Genomic DNA, 27,087 nt, shown 5'->3' with positions numbered 1-27,087 from the left:
GGCACTCACAGCAATAGAATTATTGAGAAGTGGGGGAACCAGGGAGCAAGAATTGGAAAATTAGATTAGAATTTAAAATCAGTAGTGTTTCCTATAAGCAGTTCCAAATCCAATGGCTAGTTGAGTAATCATCAATAGAGATGAACAATGTGGGTAATTCACACAAAAAGGATAATCCCAAACCACCCCAATATGGAATTAAAACATTCGGGTAACACCACTCTGAATTCCTATAAAAGCGCCCACAAAGGACTATCTTCATTAAATACTGGGACACTTAGAAGAAACATGAATAAATAAAATCTACCCAGGTAAATTAAAAAAGCTAATTTTACAAAATCATTTCCATATTTTTTTCCTGCCAAGTTCCCCACTTTTGCCCACTTTTTAATGGAGGTGGCTGTAAGCAAGAAACCTAACAAGCAGATGGGAGAGGAAACAGAGAGCTGGACAAATCAAACACAAGGTCTGATCATTCTGGGAAATCTGATGGGATTGTTATGGTTTTATGTGGATGTCAACACCCTTTGAATATTTCCAGATTCACAGCGTCACTCACATAGGGCCTCATTCTTAATGCCATCCCACATCTCTCATATTTCATCCCACATTTGCCATTTGGGGACTTGCAAGCAGAAAAGAAAATGTGGTGAAACGGAGTAAGTGTTATGGGGCTGGCAACTGTGAACTCTCCTTAGCACGTACTATGTGGACTGCGAGGAGCATCTCTGTCCACACCAATGAGGTTCCCGAGAGCCAGGACTCTGCCTTCAGCTACTGCAGTACCGTGATCTGGGCTTTGTCCACAGTCCATGATCAGTGACACTGGACAAACGGACTAGAATCCAGTTGAGCTCTGTCTGCCTAGCTGATAGAGGGCCTCACTGTGGTCCCATGTTAAGGAGACTTGTTTTAAGTGCCAACAAGCTATTCTAACACTAACCAACAGCTCTAAGAAAACAATACCTCGCATGTGATTTGTACAGCTATTCATTCACATATACATTTATTCACTAAGGTCCTGTACAAACTGGATATAAATCCCTTAGTAGCACTTCCTTATTGTAGTCTAGATATAAATATTGAGGAAATGACACTTAAGAATATAGTTTTTATAGGCATTGTATACTTTTTATCTAATTCACACATGTATTAAAGAATTTAGTGTTAAATTAGCAAAATTAGTAGCTTCACTATATATACATCAGCATAGGTTAGCTCAGTGGTCGGCAAACTCATTAGTCAACAGAGTCAAATATCAACAGTACAACGATTGAAATTTCTTTTGAGAGCCAAATTTTTTAAACTGAAACTTCTTCTAACGCCACTTCTTTAAAATAGACTCGCCCAGGCCGTGGTATTTTGTGGAAGAGCCACACTCAAGGGGCCAAAGAGCCGCATGTGGCTCGCGAGCTGCAGTTTGCCGACCACTGGGTTAGCTTACAGATAGAGTTCGGTAAGTAACAATAACAACCTAGAAAAGCCAAACGTGTGTTGTTTTCCAGAGATCTTTCAACTGGTGTGAAAAAAGTTTGCCTTTACTAGGCTTGCTCAAGTGCAGGGTTAATCATTAAAAAGACAGCGTAATGTTTATTTCCAAGCAGCCCAAAAGACTATTTATGCCTACAGAAAAGTTCAAACCTGACTTCCTTGGGAAGGAATATATTTAGTAACATCATTTCCTCTAGGCTCCCACACACCAGTGAGCTGAAGTTGAGGTGGAGTAAGGGGAAGATGATCCCTTTTCATTCCGTATAGTATTGTTTGCCATATTTCAGTGAACATGTGCTCTTTTCTAATTTTTAAATAACTGAAATGAGAAGAATAATGCTAGGAGAACGGCGGGTGGTCACCCACCACCTTCCTTTTCCTGCCTTCCTCCTCTGGACTTGAGCGGCGAGGGCAGCGTGTGGAGGGCAGGCTCTGGGCCACACTGCCCAGGCTGGACCTCAAGGGCCACTCGCTAGTTGTGTCACCCTAGTGGACAGTGCGTTAACTTTTCTATGCGTCAGTGTCCTCACTGGTAAAACGGGGTAACACTGGCACTGCCCTCGAAGGTTTGTGGGAAGAAGAAACAAGTTAATTATTCACTGTGCACTAAAACAGTGCCCAGCAGAGAGCACTTGCCCCACACACCTTAGTCATGGTTGGTTACCATGATTCTGATTATCATGATTACGCTTAGGAGGTCCGGAGCATGAGGTGAAGTTCTGAATGGTTCTATCACATGTTAAATATATGATCTTAGGAAAGTGACTTAACTCTGGAAACCTCAGTGTTCTTATATGTAAACTAGAGGCCCGGTACACGAATTTGTGCACGGGTGGGGGGGGGGGGAGGAGCTGTGGGCGGTTGGACAGCTGGCCCCACCCCCTGGTCGAGGGGACAATTTGCATATGAGCCTTTTATTAATAGGATTGGGAACACCAGTACCAAATGATTGCTGTGGGGATTAAGTGACATATTTTGCACATAGTATAGAGCACTAAACACAGTCCCTAGCACTCGATATATGCTCAGTAAGTGGAAATAACTTTTACAATGAAAATGTGTGGAAATTGAAATTATTTTGTAGCAAAAGAAGAAGGGACAAGAAAACAACCCTCTCCCATAAGGCTGCCCTTCCATGAGGTAGCCCACTCAGAAGACTCCCATAAAAGCTGCCTGGCCTTAACAGTCAAATCACTAAGTCATTTGCATTTGTTTATAAACACAGTGGCTTGTGTATAAATGTAGAAGGCCGGGGTCATTTGCTGGTGCCTAGAACAGTACCTCACACACAGCAGGTATGAATGAGTTTTTCTTGAATGATGCAAGCACATGAACCTAGGAAACATCTGGAGGTGACTTTGCTTTGTTGAAGTTAGGGAATACTTTGGTCAACAGGAGGCCCATTGAAGATGTTCTGGGAATTTTCCAGACCTGGGTTATCAGACCTGGGTTCTAGTCCTGGCTGCACCCGGCGTGACCTTGGATAACTCCCTGAAACTCACGGAGCCCGTCTCCTCTCCATTAGTCTTCAAGGTTCCTTACAGCTCCAACATTCCAGTCCTAAAGCAAGGAATCCCCTCTTGCACAGCCCTGAGTTTTACAGCATTGGCTGTGAGCAATAGTAAGCATCACCTTCCTCTGGAATTTACTCTAAGGCAATACAGTCACTTTGACCATCATTAGATAAGGAAAAAGAACTGAAACAACTGTGTCTTACAGTTCCATTGAGATGATTTCTGCTTATCTCTAGTTCCACTGTCCACTCCCAGTCCCCTGCAATGGGTTGGCACTGAGTGGCATGCCCCCATTTGAGCCTAGGAATATGGTTAGCGCACACATGACTTCAATGCAAAATCACTGTGGAAACAATGAGAGAGACAGGACACATGGAAAGTGTGAAGCACACGTTGAGGAGGGGAGGCTCTCGCCAGGCATGCATTGAAAAGCAGAGTGCACACTGCGAAGCGGGAAAGGTCGAGAGGGATAGTCTGAGGAGAGCAATCGCCCCACATCCAACAGTGCACACCCAGCAAACCTGCAGGTGACTTTTCACAAACAACAACATACAAAGCGTAACCAGCTTTTCTCTGATTCACTGGGTGACTATGGACCGATCCCAGCAGCCGGAAGAAAGGAGGTGCTGGCGGGGGCCTACCTTGCAGTGAGTGGTGCTGACAGGAAGCCCCACGTTGGAGGCGATCACCACCGTGAACGCTGAGGCCAGTTCAATGGTGAAGCCGCTGCGGGAGGGAGACAGGAGACACATCACAGGCGCCCTTTGTATGGGCCTCACGGACACCCCAGGGCTGCCAGTCTCACCAGGACATGCTTTGAATTGACTGCCGACTCCTGACTGGGCCAGATGACATCAATAGAACTAGAAACTGCTGTATAATGGCAACGATTCACACTAAGGCTCTGCTTACACTGTTTACAGCCCCGAATAGCCTTGTTTTTCTGCTAGGTTTTCAAAACGCACACACTGTAGTAACTGGGTCAGAAATTCCTGCTGTGTAAAGAATGGTCACTTGCTCATTTCTAAAGTGGCGTACGGAAAACTGCTCTCATTTAAAAAATGTGCACTTATTACCAAAAAAAGTGTATTTTTTCTCAGATGACTAATTTTTCTTGAAGTCAACCTTATAGAAGAATCACTGAAAGGAATTTCAAGAAGGAAAAGATTTCTTACAATAGGTAATTCCAAGTTTTAGTTGTATCCTTCTAAAGTTCCCTAATCTAGCTAAAGATGAGTGAAAAGGACAACAGGAAGGACTACAGAGAAAACCATGAATCTCGGACCCCACCTCTGAGGGCAGAGGTTGCGAGGGGAAGGAAGCACAAAGTAACCTCAGGAGGGTGGCAGGTGAGAGCTGCTTCGTCCACTAGGTGGAGCTGGTGTGGCAGAGACTTTGGGGGAAAGGCAGGCCCTGGGCCATGGGTGTGGTCTGCATCCCCGGGCTCCCCACTCGCTCTTCAGAGCTCATGCTGGGTGAGACCACCAGTGGGGGCTCCTGGGTGGGTTCTGTTTCTCTTCCCTCCTGGTCTGCTTCATCCTCTCCTTCCTTCTGTCTTCCCACCCTCTCGTTTTCTCTCCCTCATCTCAGTGCCACACGGATGGGGGCCCAAGAGTGCATGAGGGCCCTAGCTGGTTTGGCTCAGTGGATAGAGCGTCAGCCTGCGGACTCAAGGGTCCCGGGTTCGATTTCAGTCAAGGGCATGTACTTTGGTTGCAGGCACGTGCCCAGTGGGGGGTGTGCAGGAGGCAGCCTCAAAGGACCAGCCCTGCGGCTCCAGCCTGCACCTGGCTTACCTGGATGGCGTGATTGGAGTGAGGTCTTTCCCCATGGTCTGGATCACTCTTCTTCCCCAAACCCAGAGCCCCGTACAAATTCCAACTCCTCCATAAAACAGCAGCCAGATGGGAGTAGGTGCTTCCTGCAGGACTCCACCTTGTTCATAAATCAGCCACAAAGCTACCAGAGGACCAATGGCATTACTGGGAGAGAGAAAAACCAATGAATTATACAAACATTGTATGGACAAATGACACCATACACAACATGCAGTGACTTCTCAGTCTTGGGGACAGCCCTGCTTACTGTATTTATGGCTTGCCTATGTATAAGCTAGTGGTGATCAAAGTGATTTATCTAATTTTTTTGTTGTGGTAAAAAATTAACAGAAAATAGTACGGCTTTATTTTTTTAATATCCATAGGATCTGTAATGATGTCTCTTCTTTCATTTCTGATATTAGTAACTTGTGTTCTCTCTCTCTTTTTTTCTCATTTAGCCTGGCTAAAGCTTATCAACTTTATTGATCTTTTCAAAAAAATAGGATTTCATTTCACTGATTTTCTGATTTCAATTTCATTGACTTCTGTTCTAATTCTTATTATTTTTCTCCTTACTTTGGATTTGATTTGCTTTTTTTTTCAAGTTTACTAGGATGAATATTTAGATTATTGATTTTTTTTGTTCTTTCCTAATATATTTATTCAATGCTATACATTTCCTTCTAAGCACTGTTTCGCCGTATCCCACAATTATTGATGTGTTTTTCTTTTCGTTTAAAGTATTTAAAAATTTCTCTTGATGTTTTTTCTTTGAGCCATGTGTTATTTAATCGTGTTTTATATAATCTTTACATATTTGAGGATTTTCCAGTTATCTTTCTGTTACTGATTTCTAGCTTAATTTCATTGTGGTCTGAGAGCAGACATTTATTAGTTCTATTCTTTTAAATGTATCAAGGTTTTTAATGGTCCAGAATGTGGCCTATTTACTGAATGCTTCATGTGAGCTTGAGAAGAATGTGAATTCACCTGTCAAAGTCTACAGATATAAATGATATAGAGTTGACTAATGGTATTGTTGAGTTTAACTATGTCCTCACTGATTTTCTGCCTCCTGAATCTGTTCATGTCCGCTCTGTCTGAAATAAATATAAGTTAACTGCTTATGCTTTCTTAGTGCTAGAATGGTATATTTTCCTCCTTCCATTTACTTTTATCCTGTATGTGTCTTTATATTTAAAGTGGGTTTCTTATAAACAAAAGATAGTTGGGTCTTGTTTTTTGACCCAGTCTGAAAATCTGTGTCTTTTAACTGGTGCATGTAGATGACTGACGTTCAAAGTGATTTTGACATAGTTGGATTAATATCTATCATATCTGTTACTCTTTTCTATTTGTTACCCTTGTTTTTTGTTCCATTTTGTCTTAAGTGAGCATTTTATATGATTCTATTTTCTCTCCTTTGCTCATGTACTGGTTATACTTTTTTTAACTGTTTCTACCACTAGGTTGGTCCCCCTGGAGTCTTTAACTCTCAGCCTTGTCTCCACTGAGCCTCTAGGGTTCATCATTACAGTTCAGCTTTTCCCACTGGGCACTGGTTCCCACAGCAGCTTCCACTCGTGATGCCGTGTATTTGACTATAGCTGCAATCTTGGGGGCAGTGGTTTGTCCTGTGTCCTCTTCTCTCTTCCAGATCCAAAGAGAGTTGTAGATTTTGTAGTATGTTCAGTTTTTCACTTGTTTTTAGGATAGTATGACAACTTCCAAGTTCCTTACATGTGGAACTACACACAGGCTTTTAACGGCTTCTGTAGCTACAGTCTCCTCCTCCCATCCCAGTCTAGACTCTGTAGACAGAGTGTGGGCTGCAAGTCACAAAGAGCCAGCTCTCAAGTCTGCTTCTCGCTAGCTGTGTTATCCTGGACAAGAAATGTCACGTTTCTGAGATTCCGATTCCACATCTTGGACTAACATCACCGATGACCTTAAAGGGCTGTTTTGAGGAGGATTAGAACCAATTACAAATGGTTCAGCACAGAGGCGTGGTATGAACTTAATAACCTTTTGGTGAATAAATAGAAGCCCCCTCTTTACTGTCACATTACTATTTCTAGGACACTGCTTTTATCAGACCACTAGAGGCCCGGTGCACGAAATTCGTGCACGGTGTGTGTGTGTGTGTGTGTGTGTGTGTGTCCCTCAGCCCAGCCTGCACTCGCTCCAATCCAGGACGGCTGGCTCCCAACTGCTCGCCTGCCTACCTTCCTGATTGCCCCTAACCATTTCTGCCTGCCAGCATGATCACCCCCTAACCACTCCCCTGCCAGCCTAATTGATGTCTAACTGCTCCCCTGCCAGCCTGTTTGCCCCCAACTTCCCTCCTCTGCTGGCCTGGTCACCCCTAACTGCCCTCCCCTGCAGGCTTGATCGCCCCCAACTGCCCTCCCTTGCAGGCCTGGTCCCTCCCAACTGCCCTCCCCTGCTGGCCATCTTGTAGTGGCCATCTTGTGTCCACATGGGGGCAGGATCTTTGACCACATGGGGGCGGCCATCTTGTGTGTTGGAGTGATGGTCAATTGCATATTACTCTTTTATTAGATAGGATAGAGGCCTGGTACATGGGTGGGGGCCAGCTGGTTTGCTCTGAAGGGTGTCCCGGATCAGGGTGGGGGTTCCCTTGGGGTGTGGGGTGGTCTGGGCGAGGGGCCTGTGGTGGTTTGCAGGCCGGCCACGCCCCCCGGCGACCCAAGAGGAGGCCCTGGTATCTGGGATTTATTTATCTTCTACAATTGAAACTTTGTAGCCTGGAGTGGAGCCAAGCCTCCTGCTCACTCCATGGCAGCAGCCATTTCTGTTGGGATTTATTTATCTTCTATAATTGAAACTTTGTAGCCCTAAGCGGAGGCCTGGGCCGGCCAGGGTGTGTGGAAAGCTTGGCTTCCTCCATCGCCGGGGAAACCCAAGCCTCCCCCCTGCTCTCTCTGTGGCCGCAGCCATCTTGGTTGGGTTAATTTGCATACTCACTCCTGATTGGCTGGTGGGTGTGGCTTGTGGGTGTAGCTGAGTGATGGTTAATTTGCATATTACTCTTTTATTAGATAGGATATCCTTACTCAAAAGCTTCAAAACCAGCCCCAAACTGTAAGCAAGTGCTCTAACCTCTGGTCAGCTGTAGCAGTTACTGTTTCAACTCTTCCTTTGGCCCTGAAATACTGTTTTGGGGTGGTTTTTTACTTTCCCATTTGTATTTATTTCTTATCTCCAGTTTAAACTCCTGAAGGACAGGGACCCAATTCATAACACTTCACCAGTACCAGGTCTTCAATAACAATTCTTGATAAGGAGAAGGAAGTAGGATAGGTCCAGGGAGGGGCAGTCAAAAAATTAAGACAGGACAGAACATGGTGCCTTGATTAAAATAACATGGCAGCACCTATATAATACTGCAAAACACAAGATGTCCAGGCCTCCTGTCTGGTGGAGACTTCTTTAAAAAAGAACCGAAATGCAGTTGTACATGGATAGGCAGTGCATAGAAACCCATGGCTGTAAAGCGGCGAGTCATGTAACTGGGCAATAAAAAAATGCAACAGCCCTAGCAGGTTTAGCTCAATGGATAGAGCAACAGCCTATGAACTGAAGGGCCCTGGTCTTGATTCCAGTCAAGGTCATGTACCTCAGTTGCAGGCTCAATCCCTGTCCCCGGTTGGGCACACGTAGGAGGCAATCAATCAATGTGTCTCCCTCACAACACTGATGTTTCTCTCTCTCTCTCTCTCCCTTCCATTCTCACTAAAAAAAATAAAAAAAGAGTCAATGGAAAAATATCCTTGGGTGAGGATTAACAACAACAAAAAGCAACACTAGGCCCTGGCCAGGTGACTCGGTTGGTTGGAGCATCGTCCTGTGCACTGAAAAGTTGTGGATTTGATTCCTGGTCAGGGCACATACCCAGGTTGTGGGTTCAATCCCCCGTCTGATCATGTATGGTTGGCAACCAATTGATGTTTCTCTCTCACATCAATGTTTCTCTCTCCTCCCTTCTTTCCTTTCTAAAATCAATAAACATATCCTCAGGTGAGGATTAAATTTTAAAAAAGAAGCAACAATAGCATGTTTTCCTGATTTGGATAGAAACATTAGCCATGCATAATAATTAATAGTAACAGTAATAGTGACAATGCATAGATACTGGTTACAGGAGGAGCACTGTCCTAAGCACATTATAGAAAGCATCTCATGAAAACCCCATGACAGTTGGTACTAGTTTTAGTGCCATTTTACAGGTTGAGATATTGAGGCTTTGGGAAAATCAAGTGACTTGTCACTAGCTACCTAGCTAGTAAAAAAGAGAAATAGAGTCTCTCTACATCTTCTTACATATTTCCTACATATTCTGGGCCTCCATGATCTGATAACTTTACAGCCTACACTCTCCCTCTTTGCTCCTCCTTGCTCTTCCTAGAATACACCAGGCATATTCCTAGCTCAGGCCTTTGCACCTGCTGTTCCCTCTTCCTGAAATGCTCTTCCTGCAGATGCTCACATGGCTGGGTCCCTTCACCCTTTCAGATCTCACTTAGTGAGCCCTTACCTGAGCAGTCTATCCAGCACTGCAATCCCCAGCAGCTCCAATCTCCTTTCCAGTTTACTTTTCCCTTTAACAACACTGTCTAGCCTATTACATTACAAGTGCTACTTCATTTATCTGTTTACTATCTGTGCCCCACCCTCACCAGGACTGGCAGGGATTTTTGTTCCCTGTTCGCTGCTGTATCCTGGCACCCAGAACAGTGCCTGGCACACGCAGCCCCTCAATACATACTTGTTGAATGAATGAGTATCCTTACCTCACATCATTGCCACCATGTGCAAAGGATCCAAAGCAGGCAGTAAGGACTTGCAGAAAGTGGAACAGGAGGTGGACCTCGGATGTGTCTTTCTCATCTTTTTCTTCTTCCACAGGGTCCTCTCGAGGCCGAGCAGGATCTGCCAGCTCAGACGCCAGCTTCATTTCCACACCTCCCTCCTCTGCCTCTATCTCAGCCTCGGCTACCGCATTGCAGTAGCTGGAGTAGCTGTCGTAGCGAAGTCTCTTTTTAGAATAGGACACGGTGTCACCCACCAGCTTTTCACTGTCCTCGGGGGCAGGCGACGGGTCAATAGCTTTGAAGGTCGAGTGGACCGGCATCCCACAGATGGCCGCCGTGTAGCACGTGTAGCTGTTGTTCCGCCGCAGGAACCTGTAGTTGTTCTCCGGGGCGGGCTTCTCGTCGGGGCCCCTGTCTGTGTGGATTCTGTGCAGCAAGTCTTTGTAGAGCCCCGAGTCTTTGTGGACCGTGTGGTACACGTGGCCGTCGCTCCTCGTGTGGCCGTCGAAGCCGAACGTGCCATTGGAGATGGGCGATTTTGTGGAGCCGTGAGTCATGGAAAGTGCCCTTCCTGGAAAGGGTTAGACAGAAGTCTTATTTTCTAGCCTTATGAACAGAAATCACGTCTGGAAGGAAAGACTCCCCACTGTTTCATGATGCTAATCTCTGGAAGGTTGGATTATGGGTGATTTAAATTTTTCCCCAGATGCCTTCTTTTCTAAATGGACTATAAAGGACATGTAATATGGTTAAAATAAAAAAGGAACTTGTAAACATACGACAAAAAGATAAAGCTAATAAGGTATTTTTAAAATGATATTACTTTCCTCTTAAAAAGTGTCTTCCAGAAATTACTACAGCATTCTTTCCTGTTTCTAGTAACTAATAAAGGGAGAATCCGGTAAGGAACTTACTTTAGAAAACTTCATATATAAGGGGCAAAGCCCAGTTTCTTGGGAGGCGGATATTCTAGGTGCACGTGAAAAGGCCAACGTGACTGTCGAAGGCAGTATCTGTCAGATCTGTGGGCAAAATTAATTTGCTTCCCCTGGGCCAAGTCTGAGGCCGCACCTAGGAGAGCGGGTGCCAGGCCCCACCTTGAGGGAGGCGGGAAGCTGCCCTGACAGGCCGGGCAGAGGCTGGTGCTCACCCACCATCGTCTACAAACTTTATGGACAAAAGGACACGCCAGGGCAGGCTTGGTGTTTTCTGAGGTTTCTGTGATTCTACGGCGGGAGATGGCCCTGGCTCCGATTTTAGCTTTCTCCCTGCGCCTTTACGAGGGAGGCATCCTTACGAAGTCGGATAAGCCAGCCTCTGGCAGTTCGGTAGCTGCACCGCCAAACAAGCACACGCAGCTGAGCGCACCACTGTGCCCTGGCGCCTGATGGACTGTAAGTAGTTCCTGGAAGGAAAGCACCGGACAGAGGAATTCTGCGGTGCGGACGGAAGGCCGGTCTCCTGAGGCCTCTTGAGTCTCTGGGTTTTCTCAAAACATAAAATGGGGGGACACTTCTGTGCCCTGAAACCTAATCACCCACATGCAGGCCCCGCTGCTTACCCTGAGGAATGGCTCGCCGCCACCATAAGGGCTCCTCGTGGTCTTACCATAAGCCACCCGGGGGTGGTTGACCGCGGATGTGCCTTCTGGGGCCACAGGCGTCTCCCCAGCCGACCCCGTGAGAGGGATGGTGCTGTCGTCACTGGCCTTGGCACCAGGGAGCTCTTTAAATACGGGGGATTCCACTTCCGGAATTTTATTGAGGCTTTCATCAGAGACTCGCGATAAAGCACCTTCTTTTTGTAATTTGCCTAAAGAAAGTACAGTCATAGCTGAAATTTTTAGAAGAATTCTTATTAAAAAATAAATATAAAAAATGTTTATCTTTATACCTTAGTACTTACTTTGGAAATGAAACAAAAAAGTAACAGCTAGACAGAGAAAATGAAGCGGAGAGTTCAATCCATTGGAAAACTTAGGCCAGAAAATTCAGCTACTGAGGAAAAGATGGGGGTGTAGGGCCTGAATTATCTCATCAAAAACCAGCAAAACAGAGAGGGTCAGATCTGATCCCCAGGGTCCCTGTACAGGGTAGCATTCTGTCATTCTATAACCATCGAGGGCTCGCCTTCTATTTTCTTAAACTAACCTCAGAATCAATGAAATGTTTATCCTTTTTGTCTTCATTGATATTGTTATAGTCTGTTTGGTTTTCTTCTGTTCAATAAATTATTGGTCTCAGAATTATTCAGGTCATTAAATCTTAAGAAACAAGTAAATCATTTTTCTCAAAAAAAAAAAAAAAAACCCACCAACAACAACTGAAAGATCCTACTTTGAAAAATCATTTACTTTCTAAACAATAGATTTTTTTAAAAGCTGTTCTACAGCTCGCTAGCACTCTTCTGAGTCAAATCTGTTCTGTGGCGCTATTGATGTAATGATTTTGCAAAATTCCCTGAGCAAATGTTTAAGCTCTCCCCTACAGCAATGAAATGGAAATGCTCTTCTCGGATTCTCTGCTGAAGACACTCACACATAGTCTCTCTCCCTATCATCTCTCTATCTCTGTATCTACCTAGTCAGACAGATAGATTTTTTTAAACTAAATTCTTCTTACGTACTACAGGGAACAAGAAATGTACATATAGACCTATTGGCCTCAAATTGCTTATAATCTAAATGAGAGAATATTTGCATATCTATATATATAAAAGCCTAAGCAACCATTATGACCGGTTGACCGAACGATTGGTCCCTATGACAATGCACTGATCACCAGGGGGCAGATGCTCAACACAGGAGCTGCCCCCTGGTGGTCAGTGCACTCCCACAGACAACTTCCCGCAGTCCTCCCCTTCTCCACCCCACCCCCGCCCCGATTGCTGGCCAGGCCGAAGGACCCTACCCACGCACGATTTCGTGCACCAGGCCTCTAGTTTATAATAATTAAAACAAAAATTGTTAACATAGGAAAATATCTCTGGCAGCTTTCTAAGCCATATTCTTCTTTCTTTAAAAACTGTTTTCACTGAGGTAGAACTTATATACTGTAGAATTCATACATTTTGAATGTCCAGATAGATGACCTGTGACAACATAGGAGTATACCCTATAACCACTCCTGCATTAAGACAGTACATTTCCCTGTCCCTGCAAAGTTCCCTCCTGCCCCTTTGCAGTCCATCTCCTGCGGCCCCGCACTGGCCTCAGCAACCAGTGATGTCTATAGATCAACTTTCCCTGGAATCATACGGTATGGACACTTCTGTGTCTGGCTTCTTTCGCTCAGGGAAAGGTCTGTGAAGTGTGTCCTGTTGTGCCCACGGTGGTAGGCAGTTCATTCCTGTATTACTCAGCAGTTTTCTAATGTACGAATAGACCACAATTTGGTTATCTATTAACCTGTTAATGAGCATTTGGGTTGTTTCCAGTTTGGGGCAATTACGACCAAATGATTTGTGTGCAAGTGTTTTCATGAACACACATTTTCATTGCTCTTGGACAAACACCTAGAAGTGGGATAACTGGGTCCTATGCTAAGTGTATACTTTACTTCATAGGAAACTGCTAAACTAATTTCCAAAGTGGCTGCACCACTTTACATTTCACCATAAATAAAGTTACTCCACTTCTTCACCAACACTTGATATTGCTCGTCTTTTTACTTGCGGGTGTGAAGTGGTACCTTAGTGTGGTGTTAACTTGCACTTCCCAGATGACTAAATGTTCTTCATCAGGCTGGCAAAGCTCCCTGGCATAGGCAACTTCCAGTTATCCACGGCAGCGAGGGCCTTGCTGTGTGAGCCAGGACCAGGAGACAAGGCCTGGGCATGTGTCGCAGTGTGTGTTCTAGAGTTACCCATGCTTCCCCTTCCCTCTGTTAGTACGGGTAACTGTGCATCACATCTGAGGACTTGGAACTCGGGAGCACCTTTGTACATCAGAAAAATAAAAGAGCGCTTACCTGCTATTTTCCTCCGCATCCACGGACACACAAAGAGCCACACGAAGATGGCGAAGAGCAGCGCTACGCCAAAGGAGATGAGCGCTATTGCCCAGATGGGGAGGACCAGGCCGAGCACTGAGAACAGAAACGACAGCAGTGGTCTCAGTGGCTACTTTCCGAAAGGTCAAGCCTCACAGCAACACACTTTCCATTCCCCTAAGCTAAACCCACCACCTGGATTTTGTGTTTAATAAAACCCACGGCCAAAAACCGGTACCATGCTTTTCAGGACAGAAAGCTGTGTGTTTAAGACACATTTCACCTTGTGAATATGTGGTTAAATTGGTCAGGAATCTAATTATTAAAATTTTACCAAATTGGCACAAGCAGCATACTAAGTTGGCAATAAAATCATTTACATCTTATCTCAATATCTAAACTCCCAAGTGGACACATGTGGCTAAGAAAGGAGTCCGCCACCTCGTGTCCTATCACCAGCCCCTCTGGACGCTGCGCAGAGCTGCTGACTGCCTGCCTCTCTGGCTTCTCATGGGTCAGCCACCCTTCTTTAAATGGACATGTCACTCTGACCACATACGTGAATCTCTTTAAAAATCAGCTTAGGAATAAAAGAGTTTTAAAAAGATCTTGACCTTCAAACTTAACTCTTCTTTGCAGTATCAATTCATGGAATTACAACATAGAAAAACTTTTCATTAGAAATGCAGTAATGCACTACCGTGCAATTACATCAGCCAACAAGAGGGTAGGGTGTACATGGTTTAGGAACATCCTGTCTTCCTGGCACTGTAACATCTCCAGAGCTCGTCACTCTGAATCCTTGTCTTCTGTCACTGGTGGCAGCAGGAACTATTCCACACACACTCACAGGTGTACAACTTAAACGTGTGCTTACACAGGGACACATGATAGGCATACAAGAATACCCATGATAGCATTACTTGTAATAGCAAGAATTTGTGAGACAACTAATATATGCATCCTTAGGGAAATGTGAAATAGTTATAGTCTTAAATCATAAAAATTAGGTGGATTTATATGTACTGATAAGGAAAGAGGCCCAGGGTCTAGTTAAGTAAGAAAGGCTGGGTGGGTAGCAGTATGCACAGCATGATCCAATTTATGTTTTAAAAAGATAACGACCCCACATTTACTCCTATCATATGTGTAAATGTATAGCAAAAGTTCTGGAAAACACAATGGTTACTCCTGGGGAGAGATGCGAAATTGGAGGGGGCTTTCAATTCTTACTACATATACATTTGTACTGTTAAATTTGAAAATATATAATAAACATGCACTTTTGTAAATTGTTAAAGAGTTTTTAAAAAGTGTTAGAGGAGTGAACTATTTAAAATATTGCCCTTTGCCCGGCCAGCATGGCTCAGGGGTTGAGTGTTGACCTATGAACCAGGAGGTCATGGTTCGATTCCCAGTCAAGGCACATGCCAGGGTTGGGGGCTTGATCCCCAGTGGAGGGTGTGCAGGAGGCAGCAGATAATGATTCTCTCTCATCATTGATGTTTCTATCTCTCTTTCCCTCTCCCTTCCTCTCTGAAATAAAAATATATTTAAAAATAAATAAAATGTTGTCATTTGATTAAATGAATCTATAATGATGCAAGCTTGTCACATACTTAATGATTTTATACATAGAAACCAACTCAAAGTTATTCAATTAAGGTATTATTAAATACTAGAGGCCTGGTGCATGAAATTTGTGTACTCGGGGCGGGGAGGTCACCCTCAGCCTGGCCTGTGCTCTCTCGCAGCCCAGGAGCCCTCAGGGGATGTCCAACTGACTGCTTAGGCCCACTCCCGAGGCTCCCACCACTGCCGCTGCGCTCACCAGACGTAAGCCCGGCTCAGGGCTTCTGGCTGAGCAGTGTTCCCCCTGAGGGAGCATACTGACCACCAGGGGGCAGCTCCTGCATCGAGTGTCTGCCCCCTGCATTGAGTGTCAGCTCCTGCATTGAGTGTCTGCCACCAGGGGGCAGCTCCTGCATTGAGTGTCTGCATCATAGTAACCAGTTGTTCCCCCGTTTGGTCGATTTGCATATTAGCCTTCTATTATATAGGACTAGAAGCCCGGTGCACGAAATTCGTGCATGGAGGGGGGTTGTCCCTCAGCCCAGCCTGTACCCTCTCCAATCTGGGACCCCTGGAGGGGGCATCCCTCTCACAATCCAGGACATCCCTCTCACAATCCAGGACTGCTGGCTCCCAACTGCTTGCCTGCCTGCCTTCCTGATTGCCCCTAACCACTTCTGCCTGCCAGCCTGATCACCCCCTAACCACTCCGCTGCCAGCCTGTTTGCCCCAACTTCCCTCCTCTGCCAGCCTGGTCACCCCTAACTGCCCTCTCCTGCAGGGTTGATCACCTCCAACTGCCCTCCCTTGCAGGCCTGGTCCTTCTCAACTGCCCTCCCTTGCAGGCCGGGTGCCTCCCAACTGCCCTCTCCTGCTGGCCATCTGTGGTGGCCATCTTGTGTCCACATGGGGGCAGGATCTTTGACCACATGGGGCAGCTATATTGTGTGTTGCAGTGATGATCAATCTGCATATTACTCTTTTATTAGATAGGATAGAGGCCTGGTACAGGGGTGGGGGCCAGCTGGTTTGCCCTGAAGGGTGTCCCTGATCAGGGTGGGGGTTCCCTTGGGGCGTGGGGCGGCCTGAGCGAGGGGCCTGTGGTGATTTTCAGGCCGGCCACGCCCCCTGGCAACCCAAGTGGAGGCCCTGGTATCTGGAATTTATTTTCCTTCTACAATTGAAACTTTGTAGCCTGGAGCAGAGCCAAGCCTTGGGGCTCCCTCCGTGGCGGCAGCCATTTCTGTTGGGGTTATAATTGAAATCTTGTTGCCTTAAGCGGGTGGGCCCGGCCAGGGTGTGCGGAAAGCTTTGCTTCCCCTGTTGCCGGTGGCAACCCTGGCCTGCTCTCTCAAGCTCCATTCTGATGCCATTTCTGTTTGAATTTGTTTACCTTCTATAATTGAAACTTTGTAGCTTGAGTGGAGGCTTAGGCATGCAATGGCTGGCGGAAAGCTTGTTTCCCTGTTGCCTGGGAAACCTTGCTCTCTGTGGCTGTAGCCATCTTGGATGGGCTAATTTGCATACTCGCTCTGATTGGATGGTGGGTGTGGCGTTGTGGGTGTGTCGGAGGTATGGTCAATTTGCATATTTGTCTATTATTAGGTAGGATATTTATTGGTAATTGTAAGAAGTAGAATAGATAGTACATTACTAGGAATGAATTAGCATATATAAATGTAAAAAACAAAACACCAGAATCACCTACTTCATCTATAGCTAAGGGCACACTGGTGGGAATATAGACACTTAGGGGCTAGGCTGTCTCTCTTCCAAACTCCTGGGTACCTCAGAAAGTGGGGGACTGGTGTGGGGCCATGCCCCTTCAGCTGGCAGCCAGCTCCAGCCCTGGCTCTGCCCAGAATCTGAAGCTTGGAGCTGCTTATAAAACCACTGGGGCTGACCTCACCAGGCCATGCTGTGGGCCATGGGATCCCGGCTTCTGCTTTCTGTCTCCATGTCAGTGTCTAATACATGTAATAGAGGATCACTCCAAAGCTGTTTCCTGCCAACCTGAATGGTAACTGTTAATTACCCACATCAAACTGACCACCCAACATCAACACGCATCACTCTTACAGCTTAAAAGTACTTGGTTTTTGAAGAGGTTTCCCCTGTTTCCTTTGGCTCTTGGTTTAGTTGGTGGTAAAACTGTTAACTGTGCTACTTTTGACTTCATTGTGTTAACCTGACCTAAGAGAGGCAAGCCATGGATACTGTGGGGAGAGAGAAACAATTTGAGAGATATTTGTTCCATCCATGCCAAGCAGAGCCCACAACAAAAGCTGAGAAGGGCTGCTTTATGGGCCTTTTCCAAGCCCATCTCCACACTCCCTGCTGGGTTCAAGCGGATTCCAAGGGTGTCAGGGCCAACATGCCCAAGGGTTTCCTGAGGTCAGTTATAAGCTTCTGATCCTTTTCTTAGACAACAAGCCACAATGTCACCTGCTCCTTGAACCTTTACTGTCAGAACTGCCTTTGCCATCGGTCTGGCCTGGGTCATGGCCAGAGGCTCTGAAGTTGCCCTCCCAGTCACAAGGCACTGGATGGGAGGGCAGGGGATAAACATGTACCAGAGGGAGGGGGACATGATTGAGTAAAACATCAAGGAGGGACAGCATGAAGGAAAATAGGAGAAAGTCATTGATAGTGAGCAAGGTCAGGGGAACAGAAGGGACAGAATTTATTTTTATTTTTGTTAATCCTCACCTGAGGATTTATTTTTTCCATTGCTTTCTAGAGAGAGTGGAAGGGAGGGGGAGAGACAGAAAGAGAAACATCGATGTGAAAGAAACACATCCATTAGTTGCCTTCCACACCAGCACTAGAGATTGAGCCTGTAACCAAGGTATGTGCCCTTGACTGGAATTGAACCCATGACCCTTCAGTCCGAGGGATGGATACTCTATCCACTAAGCCAAATACTGTAGCCAGAAGGGGCAGAATTTAGATCTTACCAAATCAGTAACATAATTGAGCATCAAAAGAACATGAGGATTTGTTTTAAAGCCTCCATATGAGAAATGCAAACTGACAGTTATCTATACATATAAAAGCCTAATATGCAAATTGTCCCCTTGGGAGTTTGACCGCTCACTATGATGTGCACTGACCACCAGGGGGTGGTGCGGAATGAAGGAAGGCCCCAGCCAGCAGCGGAAGGAAGGCCTGGGCCAGTAGCCGGGAGGCCCCAATCAGCCCTGATCACCGGCCAGGTCTAGGGACCCTACCCATGCACAAATTTCGTGCACAGGGCCTCTAGTTTGTAAATAACTCTAAATTGTACTAAATATTATCAAATCCAATTTCATGGGTAAAACATAACTAAATACAAAACGTCGGCAGAGAAAAGCACTGGAATCGATGTGCATCCGAGGGAAAACTTTTTCTCCTGAAAAAGTTAAGGCTGAGTTATACATAACAAGATTTTTGACAGGAATACTTGGTATTGAATTGTCTTCCCCTGAGGATCTCAAAATGTTTTGCAATAATTACACCTTAGGAGGGCAATAAAGCACGGCCTGCCCTTCACTCTGTGGACAGGCAAAGTAGGACACGGCTTGAATTGCTCCAGCTGCCGCAGCCCAAAGCGCTGCCAGGAACCAAGGCCGGGAGCTCTGAGCCCGTCCTCCGCTCCAGCCATTCAGGGGCCTTTCATCTCCAGCCCTTTCCCTCCTCTGAACAGCAAAGCTATGATGAATAGTGATTTAGCTCCAACCTCAAGCATCATTACAATCCTGTTCCAAATGCCCCAAAGATCAGAAGATTCAAGTGACTCAAGCAGTAAAGAGAGCGTTTCAGAAACGAGCACAGTCTTCCAGAGTCATTGCTTTGTTACACCTCTTGCTTTTCATCTTTGACAGTCATTATTAGAAACTACAAAATAACTAAAACTGCTATACAACCAATAAGGCTTCAGTCCATATTAACTCCCTTACAGCCCTATGCATCAGCCTCTCCCTACAACTTTCCTTCTTTTCTCTCCCTCCTTTTAGTATAATTTTATAATATATGCTTACTATAAAAATGTCAGCAGTAAGAAATTGTACGACGTACAAATATAAAATTCCTCACCACACTCCCCCCTTGAACCCACTCCCCAGAGAAACACTGTTAACTACCTGGTGTGTAGTTTTCCAAGCATCATCTAGATACAAACCACACAGTGTGGAGTGTTGGCCAGAAGTCTGTCCCCCCTTTTCTTTAACTTAATAGATGTAGAATCTTACTGTATATACTGTTCTGTACTTTCGTTTCTCACATAACAACACACTGTGGACATCCTTCCACAGTAACACACATACACACATTTACCTCACTTGCAGAATCACATTTTATCAGTCCTCTCTTATCGGATAAACTAAGTTAATGGTTTTTGTTTAGTTTGTTTTACATCAACTTGTTCAAAGCATTGGAGAGAATAAAAGGCATAAAAGATCCTGGAGCAACTTTCTTTAATAAAATGAAGCATTCTTTTGAAATTAAAAATGCTATTTCCTCTTATAATTGGGATTTCCCCCCTTTTACAAACCAGGATTCATTTAAGATAATTCTGAAAAGGAAGTGAATTCAAATCACTCTGCTTTGAATCCAGCCTTTGGTGAAAACTGGAGGCCCTTCTCACCCAGGGCTTCCTGACCCGGGGTCAAGAGTCACTGTCGTGGAAACATCTGGTTTGTCTACAGCTCAAAACGTTGCAATGGTAGCACGGACTATGGAGACCCTCTGGGAACAAGCTCCTTCTTACAAAGCCAACAGGGGCCTGCAGGGGTACTGATGCTCTCATTTCCCAGGACGGGATCAGAAGAGCTACAACTGGACGAGATGAAGGAGGAGGGGGAGGAGGAATAAGAAGAGGAAGGAGAGAGGAGGAAGATGGAGGGGAGGAGAAGTTGGAGGTGTTGAGAGGAAGGGAAGAAGGAGGAAACAAAGAAGAGGAGAAGGAGAAAGAGAGGGAGGAGGAGAAGGATGGAGGGGAGGAGAAGCTGGAGGTGTTAGAGGAAGAGGAGGAGGAAGAGAAAGAGGAAGAGGAAGAGGAGGAAGCAGAGAGGAGGGAGAGTGTCAGCTCTGTTTTAGGTACAGTCTGCTCTCAAGAAGCCAGAAACCAAGCCTGGATAAGTTTGAGAACTCATTTGCTGGCAAACAGAGTGAGCAAACCTTGCTAGTGAGAACTTTTGAGTAGTATCTCTTACATCAGAACCGTGATAAGGGAGCAGTGTTTGTGGTAGATTTTGGTGAAGAATGACTAGCAGTGGTTCTCTATGTATCTCATGTAGGGATCACCCGGATTCTGGGACAACACAGACTGTCAGGCTGTAGTGGGTCTGGGGCAGGGCCTGAGAACCTGCATGCTGACAGGTTACCGTGAGAAGCTGGTGCTGTTGGTCTGACTTAGAAGTTTTGCATACCGTATAACTGCTGGAGGCTTAGTTAGGAGAGCTGCCTGCACTACTCAGAGAGGCATGCAATGAATTTCACCATTCATTCTTTGGACACCGAACAAAAACCAGGCCCCATACAACTGAAGACTTTCTCATTAAAAATAGACTTCAGGCTTGTATCCAACCCAAGTGAGCACTTTGTTTCCTAAAGTTATTTTTGCTTCTTGCAAATTATTTTTTAAAGGACAGAAAAATGCAAAGGCAATTTTTTAAAGTGCTCCCTTGGTCTTTGAAGTGTAAGACTGACGTTTATTTGAGAAAAGTCATGTCAAATGCAAAGTAAAACAAATCAAACTAAGTCAAAGACATAAACAACTTCAACATAACTTACGAATGGAGGAACAGAGGATATCAAAATAAAACACGGTAACCCAACATCCAGCCGGTCCCACGGAATCCATCTCCATGCACAAAAATGCTATTCATCAAAACCCCTTCCAGCTGACACTGGGTAGGATTAATGCCGTCACTCGCTTTTGTTGGAGAGCTTCGTTCTTTCCTCTCATCTCTGAGGCCCCACTGAAGCTCTCTAGGGAAGAAAGGGGCCCCCGAGGAATAACCCCCAGCGTGGCAGAAAGGCAGACATTACTCTGCAAGGAGCAGACCGACCGAGTCAGTGCTGAAGTGACTCTCAGCTCAGCCTCGTCACCACACATCACACCCTGGCTATTTATGACACAGCTGGCCAGGCAGAGAGGCCCCACGTGCAGAAATAGTACGTAATTCAAGTCTAGTCTGAAGGGCAAAAGTCAACTTTCAATGTTTAAATAAAAATAAGATTTAAACTCACCTACAGGAGATTTTAGAAACACTCCCCACAAACCAAAATATTTGTAAAGTCCTTTTCTGACTTTAGTGGAGGAACAAAATGGTGGGTCCTTCAGTCGTGACCCCCTTCTTCCTCCTCCTCTAGGCGAGCCCCCCAAGCGTTAGTTAAGAAAGAAGTATGTTACGGAGAGGGAGAAAATGGCGACGGAATAGAGTCGGGTTTGGAGTCTGTTCCTGGGGCGGAGAGTTGGAGCAGCAGAGGCTCGCAGAGGGAGTGTATGTGGGCAAGCCAAGGGACAGCTAAACTCCAGGAGAAGGCGGGGGAGTGCTGGGCAGTGTTCCTCTGACCGCGCAGCACCCACAGGGGCTGGGTCCCCTCCTGGAGCTGCGGGCTCGCCGGCGCCTCGCCATCTTGCAAGGAAAGGAGGATTTTAGTGGAAACCTGACTTTCTGCGACAACTGCAAACACTGAGCTGCTGGGAGCACCAGACCACCGGTCCCCTATCAGCGCAAACATTTGGATTCAAAGAAACTCTTCACTGCACCACGGAAAGGTCAGATTTTGTCTGAAATAAGCTGCGGTTTCTGATCCCCGTGGTGGGTGAGGGAGGCGCTGGGTGAGGGAAGCGCGGCAGCCGCAGGACCGGCAGGAGCCGGGAGGTCTGTGCCTAGAAAAATCGGCGGCAGTTGGAACTGCCGTGATCCGTGAATGAGGAGGGGGGTCTTCTGAGCTGCTAACAGAAGTGACCTCTTGAAAGCAACTCATTTTAATCTGACGAGGAGGGTCAGACTAAGAATTTTCAAAGGAGTGCAGGCTCCTTAGTCTGGGGCACAGACCCACGGTCCGCACACCTGGGCTCTTTCCGACTCTGATTGCTAAGCCCAATACAGAGGTAAACCCAGGTGGAAACCCTGAAAGACTGCAGGGGGAAGGTGTTTTTTCGGAACCTGGGGCCAGAACTGCGTGTGACCATCAGAGAGGCAGCTCTGAGGCGCACATCTCCACAAACCGGTAGTGAGTGCCATAGAAGGGGAAAAAAAAAAAAAGAAAAAAGAGCTAGAGAGGCCCGGAAGTCAATTCAGAAACACTGCCACCCAGGGGCTGAAACGCTAATTGTCTCTGGTGTAATCAAAAATAAATACGAGAAATTAAGATAGGGCTGGCTTAAAAAGCAGGACTGGCTTCCAACACTGAGGAGCCCTGGAATGAAGCTGAACTGAAATACCGCCCAGACTGGGAAAAAGGCGTAACAAACAGAATAATAGAGGAAGTGAATGACAGCCGCTACTGCACATTTTAGTCTTCCTATTTTTTAATTTTCAATTCTTTTTTCAATTTTTTAAATTTTTTATTCTCATATTTTTTTATTTTCATTTTTTGCATCTTTTACTTAAGAAACTAATATTTTTTCCTTTTTCCTCACTTGATTTTCACCTTTTTAATTATTACATTTTTATTTTCAATCAGCACTATTATTACTATTATTTTACCTTTTTTTTTTTTTTTTTTTTTTTTTTAATGTCATTTGATTTTCTCTTTCTTTTATTTTTGGATTAGTGTCCTACATTCGATTTGCATCTTTCCCTTACAATCGCTTTACCCTATCTCAAAGCTAACATTATGCCATCACTCTCCTAACCTTTCCCCTTTTGGTCCCAGTTTATCTTAACCCTTTCTGGCTTTAGATTTTCCCTACTTTTCCAGTTTACTCCCTGCTAAAACTTCACCCTACTTATATATCTAATTCCCAACCCCCTGCTCCAAATCCATACAAACCTCTCTCTACGCTACCTTTAAAAATTATTTTTCTCTCGGGCCTTTTGTTGTTGTTTGCTTGAATGTTGATTAGATTGAATTTTTATGCTTTTTTATGAGATTGTTTAGATTATTCTTTTTGTTGGTTTGGTTGGTTCTTTTGTTTGCTTTGTTTTTGTTTGTTTTTTACTTTTGTTTTCCCTTGCCTCACTTGATATTAGCTGCTGTTGCAGTTTGTATTAATCTCCAGGCTCGTGTTGCTGGAATTTGCTGGGAATAGTGGTTGTTCTAGTGGAGTTTACTCCTCATATATATAGTTTGTTCCCCTTTTCTCTCTTAGTATCATTCTTGTCTCTCTTACTTTTTTTTTCTTTTCTTTTTCTTTTCTGTTATTTCTTTTCTTTCTTTCTGCTCTTTTCCCAAGTTCAGATTCACACTCTTTGTTGTTGTTTTTTTCTTCGTTGTTGTTCTTTCTTTTTACTCTCCCTCTTCCACTCCTATTCCCTAATTTGTCTTTCTCTGGTGGTTACCTTTATTGGAGGTTATTAATATCGTGAATACAATTCTGTTCAGTGCCTTGTCTGTTGTGCCTGGTTGTGTTGTATTTTATACCTTTAAATCAACGCCAGAGAGAGAAATCTATATAACCAGACATCCGGAGAAGAGAGACCATGGGGAGACAAAGAAACAGCCCCCACAGGAAAGAGAAGCAGGCATCACCAGAAAAGGAAGTAAACGATTTAGAGGCAAACAACCTATCAGAGAAAGAATTCAGAGAAATGGTCATAAAGTGGCTGAAAAGGATGGAAGACAAATTCGACAATATGAGTAAGAACCAAGAAGAAATGAAGAAGAACCAAGAAGAAATGAAAAGTGACATCGCTGCTGTAAAGAACTCAATAGAAAGCATCAAGAGTAGACTAGATGAAGCAGAGGACCGCATAAGTGAGCTAGAAGACAAGATGGAAAAAAATACCCAATTACAACAGCTTCTAGAAACAAAAATTAGAAAGATTGAGGAGAGCGTAAGGGAACTTCGGGACAATACAAAACAAAACAACATCAGGATAATAGGGGTGCCAGAAGGAAAGGAAACTGAGCAAGGAATAGAAAACCTGTTTGAAGAAATAATAACAGAAAACTTCCCTGATATAGGGAAGAAAAAACCCACACAAATCCAAGAAGCTCACAGAGTTCCAAGCAAAATGAATCCCAAAAGACCGACGCCAAGGCACATTATAGTTAAGTTGGCAAACACCAACGACAAAGTAAGAATCTTACAAGCGGCCAGAGAGAGACAGACAGTTACATACAAAGGAACCCCCATCAGACTAGCAACTGATTTCTCAACAGAAACTCATCAGGCCAGAAGGGAATGGAATGAAATATACCAAGTCATGCAAAGGAAGGGTCTAAATCCAAGAATACTGTACCCAGCAAGGCTATCAATCAAAATTGAAGGTGAAATCAGGAGCTTCAGAGACAAAAAAGGACTAAGGGAGTTTATCACCACCAAACCAGCACTGAAAGAAATGCTAAAGGGTCTGCTGTAAAAAAAAGATAGAAATAGGAAGCAAAGAAGGTACACAGGGGTATAGAATAAAAATGGCGTCAAATAAGTACCTATCAATAATAACTTTAAATGTAAATGGATTGAATGCCCCAATCAAAAGACACAGGGTAACAGACTGGATAAGAAAACAAAACCCAGATATCTGCTGTCTACAGGAAACCCACCTCAAAAAAAAGGATGCATACAGACTGAGAGTAAAGGGATGGAAAAATGTTTTCCAGGCAAATGGAAATGAAAAAAAAGCTGGGGTTGCAATACTTATATCTGACAAATTAGATCTCAAAGCGAAGGACATAACAAGAGATAATGAAGGCCACTTCATAATACTAAAGGGAGAAATCCAACAAGAAGAAATAACTCTGGTAAACATATATGCACCCAATACAGGAGCACCAAGATACATTAAAAAACTCCTGGAAGATATCAAAGGAGAGATTGACAGTAATACAATCATAGTAGGAGACTTCAATACCCCACTATCACCATTGGACAAATCCTCTAAACAAAAAATCAGCAAAGAAACATCAATCCTAAATGACTCACTAGAACAGATGGAATTAATCGACATCTTCAGAACATTTCACCCCAAAGCCACAGAATATACATTCTTCTCAAGTGCACATGGGTCATTTTCAAAGATAGACCATATGTTAGGACATAGGCAAAGTCTCTCCAAATTCAAGAAGATAGAAATCATATCAAGTATCTTCTCAGATCACAGTGGCATAAAACTGGAAATCAACTACAATAAAAACAACCCAAAGAAATCAAACACTTGGAGACTAAACAGCATGTTATTAAACCATGACTGGGTTACCAAAGACATCAAGGAAGAAATAAAAAACATCATGGCAACAAACGACAATGAAAACACAACAATCCAAAATCTATGGGACACAATGAAAGCAGTCCTGAGAGGGAAGTTCATAGCTCTACAAGCCTACTTCAAAAAACAAGAAACAATGGTAATAAATTACCTAACCCAACAACTCAAAGAGTTAGAGAGAGAACAACAAGATAAGCCCAGTGTAAGCAGAAGGAAAGAAATAATAAAGATCAGAGCGGAGATAAACGACATAGAGACCAAAGAAACAATACAAAAGATCAACAAAACCAAGAGCTGGTTCTTTGAAAGGATAAACAAGATTGATGGACCTCTAGCCAGGCTCACCAAGAAGCAAAGAGAGAGGACCCAAATAAACAAAATCAGAAATGAAAGAGGTGAAATAACAACAGACCCCGACGAAATACAAAGGATTGTTACAAAATACTACGAACAACTCTATTCCAACAAACTGGACAACCTAGAGGAAATCGACATATTCCTAGAAAAATACAACCTTCCAAAACTCAATCAGGAAGATTCTAAACAGCTCAACATGCCAGTAACTATGGAAGAAATTGAAGCAGTCATCAAAAAGCTTCCGGCAAACAAAAGCCCGGGGCCAGATGGCTTCACAGGAGAGTTTTATCAAACTTTCAAGGAAGAACTAAAACCTATCCTCCTCAGACTATTCCAAAAAATTCAAGAGGAAGGAACACTTCCAAGCTCCTTCTATGAAGCCAGCATCACCCTAATACCAAAACCAGATAAAGACAACTCAATGAAAGAGAATTACAGGCCAATATCCCTCATGAACATTGATGCCAAAATCCTCAACAAAATTCTAGCAAATCGGCTCCAGCAGTACATCAGAAAGATCATACACCATGACCAAGTAGGATTTATTCCAGGAATGCAAGGATGGTACAATATCCGCAAATCAATAAACGTGATACATCACATAAACAAATTGAGAGATAAAAATCACATAGTCATATCAATAGATGCAGAAAAAGCATTTGACAAAATCCAACACCCTTTCTTGATAAAAACTCTCAACAAGGTGGGAATAGAAGGCTCATACCTCAACATAATAAAAGCTATTTATGATAAACCCACAGCAAACATCATACTCAATGGGCAAAAACTAAAACCATTTCCCCTAAGAACAGGAACAAGACAGGGATGCCCACTCTCACCACTTCTATTTGACATAGTACTGGAAGTATTAGCTATCGCAATTAGGCAAGAAGAAGAAATAAGAGGCATCCAAATTGGAAAAGAAGAAGTGAAGCTGTCCTTATTTGCAGATGACATGATATTGTACATAAAAAACCCAAAAGATTCCATCAAAAAACTAATAGACTTAATAAATGAATTCGGCAATGTAGCGGGATACAAAATTAACGCCAAGAAATCTATGGCTTTTCTATACACCAATAATGAACTTACAGAAAGAGAGACTAAAAAAGCAATCCCATTTACCATCGCACCAAAAAAATTAA

The 27,087-nt window shown here is 44.3% G+C and overlaps 1 protein-coding gene across 6 annotated transcripts in view; it reads right to left on the bottom strand.

Moving 5' to 3' along the window:
* SLC20A2 (solute carrier family 20 member 2) overlaps positions 1-27,087 on the bottom strand; it is a 111,714-nt gene that overhangs the window by 5,344 nt on the left and 79,283 nt on the right. For all 6 annotated transcript variants that reach the window (XM_054720011.1, XM_054720010.1, XM_054720012.1 and 3 more), the window contains 5 exons: positions 13,629-13,745; positions 11,269-11,472; positions 9,640-10,231; positions 4,802-4,987; positions 3,647-3,731 (listed from right to left, as the gene is read on the bottom strand). In XM_054720011.1, coding sequence (XP_054575986.1) covers positions 3,647-3,731; positions 4,802-4,987; positions 9,640-10,231; positions 11,269-11,472; positions 13,629-13,745 — 1,184 coding nt within the window. The remainder of the gene's footprint in view (positions 1-3,646; positions 3,732-4,801; positions 4,988-9,639; positions 10,232-11,268; positions 11,473-13,628; positions 13,746-27,087) is intronic.

Source organism: Eptesicus fuscus, chromosome 8 (genome assembly GCF_027574615.1).
Source record: "Eptesicus fuscus isolate TK198812 chromosome 8, DD_ASM_mEF_20220401, whole genome shotgun sequence".
NCBI classification, from domain to species: Eukaryota; Metazoa; Chordata; class Mammalia; order Chiroptera; family Vespertilionidae; genus Eptesicus; species Eptesicus fuscus.
The sequence above is the reverse complement of the archived record's forward strand: the minus strand, read 5'-3'. Positions and strand labels throughout refer to the sequence as shown.